This window comes from Netta rufina (assembly GCF_964035555.1).
Source record: "Netta rufina genome assembly, chromosome: 7".
NCBI classification, from domain to species: Eukaryota; Metazoa; Chordata; class Aves; order Anseriformes; family Anatidae; genus Netta; species Netta rufina.
The window spans coordinates 21,483,768-21,499,977 of NC_140130.1; the positions used below are offsets into that span (position 1 = coordinate 21,483,768).

Here is a 16,210-nt window from a genome sequence, read left to right on the forward strand (position 1 = left end):
TCCATACGATTCATACATCATTTAGGAAAGCAGCCTGCACCTGTACCAGGGCAATGCAAACAGCTAAGGGTGAGGGGACAGTTTCATAGAGGAATAGAGGATAAAGCCAAGAAGCACAGATTGTGGGCATGGTTTTCATGGATGTGACCTGTCTTCAGCAGAGGCTGTTCCGTTTTGTTCATACTGATCCTATGAACACCATAGGGAAAACTAAGTAGCGGAGTGAAAGGTTTTTGCTTAGGCCAAATGAGAACAGCCATTCACGCAAGCTATGCAATCAGCTCTTCTGCCAGAAGTTTAGTTCTTAAGTATTTTATTGAACAGTCTTGGAAGATTTTAGTATAATCTAGTCAACGATAATAGTCATAGTGCAAAAACCTAGCTCCTGAGGTCCATGATGATGCTTCTGGTGCCAAAATCCCACAGTATGCCAAGCCATGCTGGTAGGAAGATTTTGGCAGCTAAAGCAGTCTTTTAAAAGCCTTCCAAGGTTTTGAGATTTCAAGCCTCGTGCCACAATGGAATGATCCAGTACATTAGCTAGTACAGGTAGCCAAGACATCACAAAAAAAAAAAAAAAAACAAACAAACAAGGAAGTCTATGTTGAAGCGTAGATGTCTCATTCATTTGAAAGGGAATTAATATTTTCCCTCTTTCTGCAATGCTGCTAAGGAAAAAAAAAAATAGTTTTGCCCACAAAGGCTAAAGAACGAATAAATGAGTAGTAAGATCTCAGAGGAAGACAGCTGACTGGTCTCATGCTAGAAAGTGAGAGAAGCATAGTGCCAGAACACACTCCCAATAATGTATTTATCATAAATATATTTATCTTTGTCTGGGAGCAGCTGTCTGAATGTTGTCTGGAATATCTAGCTTGAAGATCTGCTAATGTTTTAGCTCTATTACCAAGTTTAATTTAAGATGGATTTAAGATGGAAGTCATATGCATATACATCTGTGCTCCATATATCAATTGATTTATTTGAAGTATCCCAAAGACATCTGTCTACTTCATGGTAACAGGAATCAGAGTAAGGTAGGCACAGAAACAAAACACTTATTTACAGCTAATTAAAACACATTGGCAGATGCTAATGCTAATAAAGCATTATTCCACAACCCTTGCTATGGCTTTAAACCTGAGAAGCAGAAAAGGATTTCTTATTTGACAACATAAAAATCCTCATTCAACATACAGCACCATAATCTACAAATTTTGTTTAAAAAAAGTCTATTAATACTCCACAAGCTACTGCATACACAAATGGGACAAAAGCAGGACATCTGTCAGGTCAGTCTTTTGATCCAAGTTTGCATCAGTATATTCACTATATACAGAGATCAAGAAAAACTAAGAAGTTATGGCTCAGTGGACCATTAGATGTTAAGCATTCCGAAACAGGATCTGCAGTAAAGATTTTGTATATATACACAAGAGTAAAATCTCTTAGTTCATTGATCTTAAAGGAATCTTAGATCTGGGAAGAAGCTGTTCTGTTATATCCTCTGTTTTGGTCTTCTCCAACGTTGCTGCAGATTTGTTCTCTTTATCCTTTTTATGACTCCTTTTGTGCTGGGATTTAAAAAAAAGGCCTGATCAATTTTCCACGTTAAGAGTATACAAAGAAATTAAAGACTTCTTGCCCATGTACAGTGCAGTATAATGTTCTAAGGAAAAAAAGTTGGTAAAACCCCTGAAAAAGTTTCCTAATACTGCATTTACTGAAGAGATTTGAGATTTCTTGTAGACATCTGTCAATTCACCAGCAACTTAAAGGACCCATGACAAATAAATACTAAAAATAAACAGTCCTTATATGTCAGGGGTCTACATTGACAAACGGGTAGAAAAAAGCATCAAGAGCAAGGCAGAAAGTAAAAGAAAAATCAAGAATGATGACATATTTGCCAGGCCTCTAAGAAGACACTACACATCTTTTCAGCTTTTTCATTAAAGCAAACACAAAAGCATGCATTTGTGTCTAGCTAATCATGACGTTTTCCCCAAAAGATTACTTGCTGAGGAGTTTTTACCATCTGTCCAGGTTGTTAGAATCTTGCTGTTATTTTAGCACAAGTTTAACAAAGCATATTCTGCAGAATTAAAAGGAATTATGAGACTACACCAAATGCTATCAGCAGATTTTATACTACATGCCTATTGTGGAATGATAATTTTTCTTTGCTTTTAAATACATAGTTGTTTAGAGTACCTGTGAAAAAGTTACCTGAAAAAATGGAATTCCACCATTTGTGATACAGCTTATGTTTATATCCACTAAGGATTTGTAGCCAGCAATGCTTTCACTGGATTCTTGCATCCCTTCCTCCTCTTCCAATAAGTCCTAAAACAAGAAGTTTTCAGAAAAGTGCTTTGAATGGCTGAAGAGCCTAGATGAATATATAAAACATGATCAGATCTATAAGACTTGCTACTTCTATTCCTGTAAAACAGAAATGAAAATCTGAACAAATATCGTCTCCCCTTATTTTCCAAGTCTTCTCAAAAGCTCGGCATGTGACTACAAGTCAAGTACCCCACACAAAGGTTGCAACAGCTCTGGGGTTCCAAAATGAGATGAAAAAAATTACTGAATACTTGAAATCTTCATTGAAATGTCTAATTTATCATTCATATACTTACTTGATCTGCATTCTCCCTTATTTCCTTTGTCACACTGTTTAACATAGCATCAAGCTTTGCTTGCTTTTCCCTTAATTGCTCCAGTAGAAGTTCCCTGGGTTCTGTTCGCACCAGCGTGACTGGATACAAGTAGTCTCTTCTCTGTGGAGTTGTCCCTTTAATGAAGATGGTATACTAATGAAAGACACTGTTAAACATTTAGAATAATAGCTTTAATAACAGATGCTCAATTTTACAATAACTCAATGCAGAAGTCACACTTTCTTCAGTCAATCTTTGCACGATTGACTGAAAAAGATATGACTGCCAGCTGTATTATATTCCCATCAATCTTTGCTTATGAACTCTGCAACTCAACACTTGCTTTCTGCAAGTGCATTCTGTCTCGTGCTCTATTTCAAATACCTGTTGGAATATCCACTTTAAGTTCCTCTTGCAGGAAACCATTAACCTGAGTCAGTCCATGCTGTACTTCCTCATTAAGTGCCAGCTTCTGCTCCAGAAGTATCTCCTGATCAACTTTTATCTGATCAAGAAGGCTATTTAGTACCTTCTCATCAGCACTCTTTTGTCTATCAATATGGTCAACGATTTCGGCTACTGCTCTATCACAGTTTTCTTTGTTTTTCTGAAGAAAAAAAGAAACAGAAACACCAAGTTAACAAGAAAGTTAAGGTTATGGCCTCTTTTCTAAGATGTGGTGCATGATTAATAACATGATCTGAAACGAAACAACTGAGACCTCAAATTGAGAAGTTTCAGTGCCAGTTTTATATTCTCATTTTGGGAACTATCTTCAGAAGATACTCAGTTTCTTAGAAAGTATGATCATTTTAGAAAGATACTCATAAGAATAAAGATGATGCCATTTGGTTCAGAAGAGAATTCTCAGGCGCCTACACATAACCCTGCACAGAGTTAGGATTTTCAAGTGAAAGTGAAAATTCTAGAAGCTTAATGCATTTCCAGAGGACAAGGAAGAAAACATGAATTATTAGTCCTTCCCATTGGAAGGGAACTCCTGAAGTGTTCACATGGCATAACAAATATAAGAGTGTCTTGAGACTGCAAACACATTTAACTCAAAGCTTTTTTTTCCTAAAAGTTAGTAAAATGTTCTAATAAGTAGTGAAACAGGAAAATCCAACAATAGAACAAGGGTGAGAAGTGAAACTTGTGATGAAAATTAAAGATGGTAGGTGAAAAACTTTTGGGGTAAGAGCTAGTATATGCCTAAAAAGGAATGCTTTCTCCCATATTAGCACAGCTGACAGAAAGTAATTTTTATTCTGCAGACATTAGTCTATGATCTCTGTGGAAGTTTCCTAGGGACACTACTTGTAGAAAAGCTTTAGATTTAACGCTGTGTACTATCAAAAAGATGTAAAAAGCCCAAGGTACAAATAGAAGTTAACCACACAAGATTGATCAAGATTTTTTTTTAGTTATTAGCACTTCAAGTTCAAAATCTTACTCAAATTAAGCTTTTAGATTTCACCAAAATGCATCTGTTCAAGTTAATTAACATGAGTCTGCTGTGATCAAAATGCCACCATTTCATACTGATCATAATTGAGAATGTCCTCCTACAAATTCCACCGTTAAAGTTTGTTTCTGAATGATACATTAGACTACAAACAGCTATGCATACCTGTTGTGAGCACAGAAGCTGTTTCTTCTCATCACTGAAGGACAACAGCTGCTGATCAGTAAAGCTGATTATCTGAGCAGTTGCAAGTTCACTCCATTTATCAGTATCCTGAGACACATCTTTGAGACTGCTGAGAAGTTGACGACAATGGTCTGTGGATTCTACCAGCATCATCTTGTTTTCAGCATTTATGATCCTGAGCTCTTCAGAGAAGTTATCCATAGATGCAATAAATTTGCTTCGATTTGAAGTTGCGCTGCTGACTAGGTCTGTGGTTTTCCTACAGCAACAAATTTTTAATAATTCAGAAATACTGAAAGGCAGATTTTAGCCTATTCTACGCATAGAAACAATTGAGACCAGAAAGAGTGAAGCAGTGCAGTTCTATCAAAACAATTATGATATTATTGCTCCATTCTGTAAATTTGGAGATGGCAGCACTCAGACTACTAGGTTTGTTCAATCCCCTTAAATCTTTGGGGAGATGTTAGTTATTCATTCTAAAATTGAGTAAAGCACGCAAAAATAATTATGTTATTATACTTCAAGTTAAGCCTTCTTAGTATAAAGTGTAGCAGTACTGAGGGCCATTCGTCACAACACATTGATCCCCCAAACCACAGTCTCTTATATGCAGTATGCTCCGGAGACAAATCTGAGAAAAAGCTCTGTAGGGCTACCATTACTCTAGAGAAAGGTGAACTATGATTTATATTCTGTGGCTGAACGCAGCTCTAACAAACATTTTGCCCAGAATTTATGAACATATAAATATGAAGAACATCTAATTTTGTAACCTTCTTCATACATAGTTTCATCTTGCATCGCTATACACCGTAAGTAATGTGCTCCTTACAGGTGAATGTCTTCTTGCACAGCAGTGATGGTGGTCTTCATACTTTGATTTTTTGCCAGTACATCACTTAAGTTCTTCTGAGTCTCCTGAGCAAACAGGTCAAGCTGGCTTTGCAGTGAGGACACTAGTTCTGCTGTGCTCTATTAAAAAAACAGCGCAGAATACCAATGAGATGTACAATTTCTTATTAAAGGCATTTACATACTTCAAGAAAAAACAAATACTAGAGCTTTATTATAAAATGATAGAGTAGACAGACACGGCCTGTGGAGATGTATGTAAAGGTATATAAACCAGATGTGCTCATAGCAACTGTAAACTTTTTTTGCTAGCTTCATATGTAAGCTTCTTAAAATAGCACAAAAAAGCTGAAAATAATTATGATCATCAAGCTACTGTGCTAGCATTGCTTCTGAAGCAAATACAATGTTTTATTACTACAAAGACTTTAAATCAAAGCAACAATTGGCCTTCAGATTTCTTACTCTAACAATACCTTCATATGTGCCAATCTTGTCGTTTCCACTTCTTCTTTTAAATTCTCACAATCATTCTGAAGCTGAGCAAGAACACTGGCCATTTCTTCCCGTAACTTTTTCAAAGTGAGAGAAAGATCTTCAAAGAAGGTATCCACTTCTTTTTTATGACATTCCATCTTTGAAAACAGAGTTTTATTCAAAGTTAAATACTTATCATTGGATTAGAAATTAGATACTTTTCCCTGACATAACATGGGGGAATGGGGACACACCACCTACCTTACACAGAAACAAAAGGCATTAATAAACTACATCCACTACAGTGGATATAAAAGACAGCAAGTAACACTTGGAGCTATCTGAAGTTACAGAATGGCACTTAATATGTTCTTTTCCAAATTCAGCATCAAAAGACAAAAAAGGAAGACAGACAACATAGTTGATTAAACCACGGCCCTAGCTGCTGTTAAAGTTTCAAAACCAGTAAAGAGCCTCTAGATGAGGGGAGTTGATTTCAAGTGAGTTGCAACTGACAGAAGAGGAAAGCTAACTCCTTCATGAGGCACAAAGTTGTGGTTTTTTGTTTGTTTGTTTTAAATAGGAGAAAAAGTGAAAGAGAGGATGCAGTTCTATAAAAAATACAGTATAAGGTAGACTAGAAATAGAAATTCAAGTTTAGGGCATATACTAAGGGCAGTGCCATCTACACTGTTCACCAGACAATACTACATTCTCTAGGAATCAAAATTACTAGAGAAAAAGTTGGGTATGACAGCAGAAGGAATTTTAAGTGACAGAATTTGTCTCAATCAGCTCTTTCAGACCTCTATGATACAGAAGAGACTACTGTAAGAATATTATCAAGTATTTGTTACAGGTAGCATTAAGAATCTATATTGTATCATTCTTTTGTGGCATTTAGGTAAGCAGCTGTGCTAGGTAGCAAGTGAATAAACCATATGCAAAAGTGGAGAAGTCTGAATTAAAGAGCTAGAAGGTAGAAAAAAGGACTTAAAATCATAGGACAAAGCAGGAATAAAGGAGAAAAAGCCAGAGAGAGTGGAAACACCTATACACTGCAGAAAAGTATTATCTGTAAGTTAAAAGAAATAGCATAGGATAAGAGACAAAAAGTGTCTTACCTTGTCAGCCACAGCAGAATATTTCTTCACATTAGTCTGAAACTGACAACTTAGGCCCAGGACAAATTCTACCATTGGTGTTAAGCTATTTAATACTGTTCCTAATCCAGATGTATGCTCCTCCTAGGAAAAGCAATAAAAAAACAAACAGAAATAGAACAGAATGAGACTGACCTACATTACTAAGAAGCAATCCATATTCATGCAAATAGCCATGGTCCATGGTTAATGTTTGCTGGATAGTATGGGGATGGCTTGTGATAGCATGGGAATGGAAGTGAAAAGGGATATAATCACAGACAACTGCTGAATCAGACTGGTAGAGCATCAGGGAAAAAGAATGTTTACAGCACCTCTTCTGGTTGAGGACAGTTTCATATACTTCAAATATGAGAAGAGGATGAAAATTTACTCACAATTAATCTCAGGAGCTCAGCTTTACAGTTAAGTGACAGATTCTCATGTTGTAATATTTTTTCAGACATGGAAGAAACTTCAGTAGATACTAATTCTTTAACAGAGGCAAGAGATGCTGATACAACTGATGCTAGAATATTAGCTGCTGAAGAACTGGTAGACAAGATGTCACCTACAAAAGAAATCCAGAAATGTTACAAAACTTAAAGCTTCATTTTAAGAACAAACTATTGCTCATTACAACACAGGAAGGCAGTATTTTTTCTTAGTTCATAAAACAAAGTTGAGGTGTATGGTTGAACGTAACTACTATTTTTAGTTGATCACCCCAGATATATTGTTATAGGTGCATCTGCAATCATTACATTGGTTAAAATAAAGCTTCATCCATTTACTAAAACTATCAGTTTTAAGAAAAACTTTGGTACTACTTACCAATAAAATTTGTATAAGATGTCAACATCTGTTGCTGCTTCAAACTGTTCTCAGTAATTGAATTTTGTATTTTGTTGAACAAATCAGTCATTTGTCCTGCAAATGTATTTTGAACAATAGCATTGTGCTGATCAATAGCCTTCTTACGGTCCAATTTTGCATGGAGACCAGATACATCTTTTGTAGTTTCTTCAACAGTACTAAGCAACTAAGAAATTTTAAAGTTAGTCAACCTTTAAACCAGAAGTCAGGCATAAATTATAAGAAAAATATGTAGTTTAAGTTAAAGGAGAATCAGTATCCCTAGAAAGATATGTATTTCCCTTAACACCAAGTTACAAACGTTCTTAGTCTGATGTTATATGATTTGTAGTCTTGAAACACAGAAAAAAATTACCTTCTAGAAGTAGATTTACTCTGACTTTGAAATTAAAGCATTAAAATAGGACATCCTCTCAGTCTTTAAATATTTAAAATATCATTCATCATAGTGGAGTGACCAAAAAATTCCTGACCACTTCAACTTATTCTGAAAAACTTGACAGTAAATATATATTTCTAATGATACTGGAAGTAAGTGATTTCCAGTATTAGTTCTGTGATAAATAATTTAGAATTTGAAAGCATGGTGAATTCTTAGTTTTGTAGTTAGTGTAAATTACTGCACCCATTTGTCTCACACTGATGCTCCACAACCCACATGCAAATGTAAGCATCCCAACCTTAAAAGAATCTGAGTAGAAAGAACTTTTCATGTTCACTGAAGTTAGAGGATTAGTTACTTCACACTTGAAAGAGCAGAACTCTGTATCAAGTCTGTTTTGAGAATTCAGACCAGTTCCTAAACACTTCAAAAATACACCCTAAAATATCGAGGTGACAGGGAAACAGCTTTAGTTATTCACTCAGCAAGTGTAAATTATTACACACATCCCTGTAAAGCATCTTGCTATTTTTCCACCCCAGCCATAAATAATTTATTCTACTTTAAGGTCAGGCACAAGCTTCTAGTAAGGTAAACTACATGTACTTTTTCTCCTCACAACAATAGATACCGCAAAGTACTGAAACTCTCATGACAAACTAGACTAAAGGAAAGGTAGTTTTTGTCATTTTTGTCACTCTCACATCATGCTTTAGCAACAATGATTTCCATGAACAGATCCCAAAACTCTTACACATCAGAAGCTACTCTTGCAATTAGGTGCCAGGAAAGCAACAACCTTGCTAGCTGTGCCATGAAGTTTTTGTTCAGTGTCTTCCAAAACTGAAACCACATATTCTTCTTCAGCCAGCTGAACCTTGGTTTCTTGCAGATCTCTTTGTGTTTCTTCAAGTTCTTTCTCCTTGATTTGCAGGTCTGTTTTACACTGTTCAAGTTCATTTTTATTAACTGTGAACAGTTCCATGCTCTACAGTGGAAGACAAACATAAGTAGAGCAACAACGTGTTTTAACAGCAGTCCTTCATGCGTCTCAGATACATGGTACTAGAATGCATGTTGCCATCTACAAAAGGCTCAAAGGTCTTAAACCTGACTAGAGACCTGTAGAGCCTCTGAATTCACTGAAAATATCAGAAACCAACACCATTTTCACTATGATAAGCCTTTGCTTCCCCTCTCAAGCTACAAGACCAGGCACATCACAGTGAAGAAATCCCACTAAAACGTAATCAGATAGAATGGGTAGGGTCAGTAAAGTTGATCAAAAGATAAAGTCTAGTTACACAGATTAGTTATGTGTCCAGCAAATTAATATTTGTATTTCTTTAGAAAAGGAAGCTCCCGTTTTCTGCATATTCTTTATTCATTAATTGGAGCTCATCACCTTCTCTACCCCATCATTCTTTGCTCCTACACTGGTAACTGTCAACTGAGATACCATATTACAAGCAAATTGTAGCTGAAAATCCAGCAAATCAAATTAGGTTTTAAACCTTGAAACAGCTTTTAAAATAAACGTGTTGTGTTTTGCAACATCATATATAGTATTTCAAACTTCTAACTTCTAGGATTAGAAAGCTTCCACTCAGCTAATTATAAAAGGATCTTTAAGAACAAAAACTCTTCAAATTGTTGTTTGCTCAATCTTCTTACCTCTTTCCCCAAGGATCCCCTCCCCCCCCCCCCCCTTTTTTTTTTTCTGGCAGATATAAGCCACAGTTGAGAAATGGCACTTACTCTTTTCAGTTCTTCCTCCATGACACTGATTTTGTCAATATACTCTGCAATTTGTTCTTCCTGAACAGTCAGCTTCCCATTAAGGGCTCTAAAGTAAAGATTAATAATAACAGAGTTGATTCCAAGATTACCTATTATTCTCATGCTACACATTTAGCCATTTCAGGAAGTACTGTTCACTTCTATATTAAGTGAAAATTCTGGTTTTAATACAGAAGGGATTTAAGATAATTTTCTATTATTTGAAACATTCTGTATAAACAAGCCCTCTTACAAAGTGAAGCAAGCTTTATCAAGGTTGCTCTCCTGTATCAGCTTCTATCTTGAAAAAAATGCATGCTGGCTCTGCATATGGTAAGTTCCACAAATAAAAGTGCTCAGTACAAACCTACTTTTTGAGGCTTCTGTCTACGTAATAATTAATTTCTAAAGGAGACATTGACTGGTCAGTTAAGTTCTTCTATCTTCAGCTTTCTACGACTGAAAATAGACCTGAAAATATTTTCTGTATAAGGATCAGTACCAATATTTGAGATTTGTTGTTAGACATTTTATAGATATCCTGAAGACATACTCAAAGTTTTCAAGGGAAATATACACTCCATTTTTTTCTCGTGTAGCAGCCAGGTCTCGTTTCAGACGCTCGATCTCCTCAGTATATTCCTGCATGAAGAAATAAGCATATTTAAACCTGAACGTTCATACCTTATTTTCAAAATTTAGCTTAACAGGTACCTCAGAAAGATGGAATTTAATGGAAGTTTTGCATAAACACAGGATAACGTTCTAAAACCTAGTGCTTCTTCATTTGTGTGTCCAAATACGTTCAGTGTAGCACTATTTAAAATCATGCCATTGCATACATGTAGAGCATCAAAGCTTCCAATTTCAATCATACTTAGTTGTATTTCACAGATTATAATTGAAATTGCAGCTTCTTTAATACCAGTTAGCTTCTTCATGTTGCCTTTCATTCAAGCTTACTAACAAGTTTGCTTCAATTCATGCATTTGCTAGAAGGAAGCAGCTAATAGAGCAAGTCCAGAAAAAGAAGTCATCCAGTGTATTTTGGGATCTCCACTCTCTTGTACTCTTGTAAATAGCTAGTCCACACACTGAGTCATAGCTAGTATCAATTGCCTTCTTTCTCCAGTTTTAGTCTTAGCAACAGTTTCAGTAACTGCAAAATGACTAATAAATATCGTACTACTAAAGCAGCTTAATTTGAAAGCATCAGGTCAGTGATTAAAATCACCTCAGAAAAGCACTGTTACTAACTAGTCAGCTTTTCCATGACTTCATAATTCCTACATAGCAGAAATTGTGTCAACACAATCAAATACTAAATTTGTGACGTTATACATCTAGCTTACCTTAATAAGGGCTTTTTTGGTCAGCTTCTGGTTAACTTCCGGCTTGTTCATTATGTTCTTTGCTCTGTGAGCATATTCCAGCGTACTCAGTGTTTCCTGTGATAAACAGATACAACATTAGGTCAAGCTGAAGATAATCATTTATTTTTTGTATCCTTGGAAAAATATCTATTAAAGGAACAGATATTTAGACTTAAGTTTACCTCAAGATTTATGGATGCAGGAGAAACAGTGGCAATTATTGATGTTTTTGTTCGTCCTCCAAGAGAGTCTTGAAGGATTCTTGTAAGTTTAGATTCCCTGTATGGAATATGTGGGGCTCTTTCTACTAGAGCAGTAATAACTCTTCCTAGTGTCAGGAGAGACTGGTTGATATTTCCAGCTTCACGAGCTCTTTTGTCAACTGCCCCAGATCGACCAATGTTTTCACTTCCTGCAAGATCAACCTGAAAGATAAGAGAAAGGACATGCTTCTATCTCAAATCGCTATGAAGAATGTTTGCTCCACAGTGTCGCAGAACAAGACATATGAATTAATTTCTGCATATATGTTCAGGACACACAGGGAGTGAAAAAGCAGACAGACAGCTCATATCACTTGAAGATGATGATTTTTGTCCTTATGAAGAAAATATGATTCTCAAGATGATGAAGTTGAATTTAATTCATTACTTCAAGAGTATCATCAAGGCAATTTAGTTCAAATACTCACCAAGTTTAGCTTCCCAATTTTGACAAGTTCTTCTCCATCTACTGTGGTTTCTTTCATATGGATGGTAATCGAAAACACAGAGTGGGAGCGGCTATAGAAGAATTGCATTTCAGACATCTCATTAAAGGCCAATGATCTGTTTGCTACAAGATACTACTTCAGGTTAGCTATCAGTGCTCTTTTTAGGAAATAAATTTGGCCAATTAATTACAACTTACACTTTTTCAATATGCCAAATAATTCTACTATGTACATTTTTGTGCACAGGGGGAATTCCAGGACTTCCATTCCAACTAGACAATATCATCACAAGAGATATACTCATAACAAAGCATGCAACCTCTAAATAAGAGGGCAAGCTTCTATAATCATGTGTCTTTCAGAGAGCAACAGCTTGCCAATTTTAAGGTGGGAGGCTTCCATATTTTATAACCTTTCATACATGCACTAGAATACATCATCCCATAGTTCCAAGTTTCAGCTATGGCTTTGGCTTTCTAATCCACATAGAGCAACGTAAACTGTAATACACAACCTCAAGATTCGGTAAGGTCTACTACAACTTGAACAGCTTTTGTTTCTTCAGTAAGATCCTGTTTAATAGAACATCAACAAAAAAAAAATCTGAAACAGACAAGATTAATACCTAGAATATGCATTCATGTAAGTAGCTGCAGTTGTTCTCTTTGCTGCACCCCTTTCCAGGATTTGATAGACTTCGTTTTTGTTGTGTACAGTTACTTCTTCCAAGCCTTTAATAATTACACCTCTCTGTCAGAAAAGAACGTGTGATTATTATACATCTTCCAGTAGCCCCTGAAGCCGTAATGTCACAGATTTTGGAAGACAGTACTCACCTTGTTTCGAGGGTCATCAAACATCTGCAGTCTTTCTCCAACATCGGGAGTAGGATTCAGAAGATCAAAAAGCTCCTCATTGTAGATTTCCAAAAGAGAGACTTTCACTGAAAATTCCGTGCCATTCTCTGTGAGTTTTTCAAATATTTGATGCAATGTACGGGGTATTATACCTGCTAGCGGATCCTACAGATTGAAAATGCAAAGGAATTCAATGTGTAGATGTACTACAAGAGATAGATGGGTGGGGAGCGTGCACACCAATTTCAGCTAAGGTCAATTGGGTTCGATAAAAATACATTGAATAAAGATAAATTTCCATACAATTATTGCTAAATATGCCTGCAGTAATAATGTAAAATTTGGATTCTCATATACAGTAATGAGAACATGTATTAATTTGCAAGTGTTTAAAGAAAGTCAGCTTCAGTATTTGGAAGAAATCAACTTTAGGTTTTCTTCAGCAATATTTAACTTTGGACCACTGTACAGCTTTAAGAGAAACCTCAGGAGTGAAAAACATACCTCTTCCCAAGTATACTCCTCGTTGGGTGACCGCTCTCCTTCCATTGTGAAGGTCTTACCAGTACCAGTTTGGCCATAGCTGTGAGAATGAAAAATTAAAATGTGAATAAAACTAAAATTAAAATGAAATTTCCTAATACTGATTAACACACTTACGCAAACACTGTGCAGTTATAGCCCATAATAACTTCATCCAAAATGGGACACACAACACTCCGGTACACATCAATCTGCTTTGCCTGAGCTCCAAAAACCTGTTGGAGCAAAGACAAAAAGTCCCATTTACCAGTACAGTAATACATAGTGCACCACACAGCACAGACATCAGACTGTATTAGAGAAATTTACTGGCTTTTATCTAGAAGTCACAAACTTGACAAGTAGTTACCATATCAAATGTGTAAGTCTTTCTTGATGTCTTATCTGTGACTCCGCCAGTGCGAACACTAACTTCTTTTCGTGCTTGATCACAGTCTACAACGGCATAGGAGCTTGCTTTACGTTCTGAGGCATTAAAAGGCCTAAAGAAAAAAAAAAAAAAACAGTAAACCGAACTAATTAATGCACTTTAAGAACATCCTTTCTTTCACTTACACAATGCAGACCACAAGTCTCTCATGGATGACATAACTGTCTGAAGCAGCAGCCATACTAACAGAACCTACAACTAGCAGAAGAGTAGACAGCAATACCAGAACCTTTACAATGCTGACACATTCGAGTAGAATCTGAATTGTGAGAATAGTACAAGACAGAAAAGAAACACCTGATTTTTGGGATAAAAAGTCTATGCACCTCTTTATTTAGCCTTTGAAGTAAGAATTTTAAATAAGCTTAAGAGAAATACAATAAAAGTTTAGAAACATGACGGTGATCATTTTAACTCTAATTTAATTCAAACATGGCATACAATTTTCCTTGAAGGGGCATTAGCAATAATTCCTCCCCCAAAACACAGGAACAACCACAGGCTGAAAGCTGACAGCATGAAGTGCTATTTTGTAATTCATTTAGCAGCGTTACTGAACTGAATACACATTACCCATGAAGGAGTACTCAACCTGAAAACAGAACTTCTACAACTTTTGCAAACTTTAAATTATTTTGACAGGAGAGGCACTTCAGATGCTGTTACACATTATACTACAACTAAAAAAAAAAAAACAAAAAAAAAAAAACTTGCCACAAGGATATGACAGCTCAGTTTCCTGACTCTCGTGGCTAACGTTTCTTCCTCACCATAGCACAGAGGAAGAAGAGTTAACTCTGAACAGACCACTACAGGCTTCAGTGCAAGACTGAGAGCAGCAGCGAAGGCAGTCAGGTCATTGTGGTGACAGCCGATGAGCACAGAGACCTTTTTCACAGGGACAAGCTCTAGTGCTTTGGTTTTGCAACTTCCAAAATAGTAGGAGGCCGAACAATGAATATAGTCTGCTCTACAAAGATATAACAGAGAACCAGTCAAACGCAGGAGCCTTGTTATATGGACCACAACCATGAGATTAGAGGCAATTCAGTAAAACCTGAGCATATGTGTGGTTCGGTACCAAGTGGCACCAGACAAGCAGCAGCTTGGTATGCCATGATGACATCTGATCACAGGTTCATCTCATTGGATAATCCATTCAAAATATATCCTAATACATGCATTTTAAACATCCAAATTCACATTTTATCAAAACACAGTGAACGTGTTTCTTGAAAAGGTTTTTGATAAGCTCAGTGAGACACACCAGGCTTTGGAAACAAACCATGCGTCACTAAGATGACACTATCTACCTGTACAGTAAGTAGAACTTGACAGGCGCAATAGAAAAGGGAACCATGGGAGAGTTTACTACCTCAAACAGCAAACCAATACTGAAAAAGAAATGCACTACAAAATGCAAGAGAAAGGGTGAGCTACAGAGTTTTTAGGGGATAGAGACTAAAACTTGATATAGACTTTAGACTGAAGGTCAGTCACAGCAAAAGCAAAACATCACAATGCCATTCACATAGAGCACTGTATCTAACTGAAGTATGCACTGACACTTTGTGAGGCTCTTCCAGAACAGTTCAGGACTAATTAGAGAAGAAAAAAAATGATTGCTAGCAGTGTTTGAAACACAACTTGTTCACAAACATTACTTGTCTTTTGCAATATCCTTGATTTACATCAACACTTTCACCAATCCCATAGCACTCATTTCAGCAGCTCGTCGCAAGAGTAGCAGAGAACAACCCTGCCAGTTCTTAGGTTCACGGCGCAGCGGTAAAAGTAGAACTTCCAAGCAGGCAGAGGTACCGACTGTAAGAGGCTTTAGTAACAATAGGCAAACTTGCATTTGCGGTTCTGGTTCAAAATAAACTTCTGAAAGTATTTCTGAACGCAGGTCTTAACCATTAGCAGTAGGATATGTTTCACAAGCAATGTTTTAATAACATTTGAGACCTAGTATGAATGAACAGATCTTTAAGTCACCTTAACGTTATAAAAAAACAATTTTTAGCGCACCAGATCTGCCACACCATACCGAGAACTTGTTTTTATCTCCCCAGCCAAGGCAGCTGGCGATCCCCACGCCGGAGGCTGCCTCCCTCAGCCTGGGGTCTGAACTCGGGGCGCCTCCCTAGGCGGGCAGGAGCCGAAGGCTCTCCAGGCGCGCCCCCAGCCGGAAGAAAACACCTCAGGGGTTGGGGGCTCGAACACCCCCAGCCCCGTTATAGCGCTGCCCCAGCCCCTCACCTCCCCGCGCCGAACCGACGCAGCCTACCTGCAGCGCACCACCACCTGGATGTTCTTGCCCTTCTCCTCCTTCTTGCCGCCGCCCTGTAAGCTGAGGGAGGCCATGGCGGGACCGGGACCGGGACCGGGACCGGGCGCGAGCGCGGCGCGGCCGAGGAGCGGAGCGCGGCGCAGCTGCCTCGTGCTCGTGCTCGTGCCTGTGCCT

General features: G+C 37.2%; 1 protein-coding gene across 1 annotated transcript; it reads right to left on the bottom strand.

Annotated features, from left to right (window-relative positions):
• Positions 1–1,448: 1,448 nt before the first annotated feature.
• Positions 1,449–16,110, bottom strand: KIF11 (kinesin family member 11; the record flags this gene model as incomplete). Its single annotated transcript, XM_084290665.1, has 22 exons — positions 1,449–1,574; positions 2,230–2,346; positions 2,646–2,800; positions 3,051–3,273; positions 4,297–4,576; positions 5,153–5,292; positions 5,649–5,807; positions 6,774–6,896; positions 7,190–7,362; positions 7,626–7,833; positions 8,849–9,037; positions 9,808–9,895; positions 10,382–10,470; positions 11,181–11,276; positions 11,384–11,626; positions 11,893–11,983; positions 12,539–12,663; positions 12,750–12,935; positions 13,275–13,353; positions 13,431–13,528; positions 13,663–13,795; positions 16,034–16,110. 22 exons carry the CDS (start codon positions 16,108–16,110, stop codon positions 1,449–1,451), a joined length of 3,198 nt encoding a protein of 1,065 aa, XP_084146791.1.
• Between the last annotated feature and the right edge of the window lie 100 nt (positions 16,111–16,210).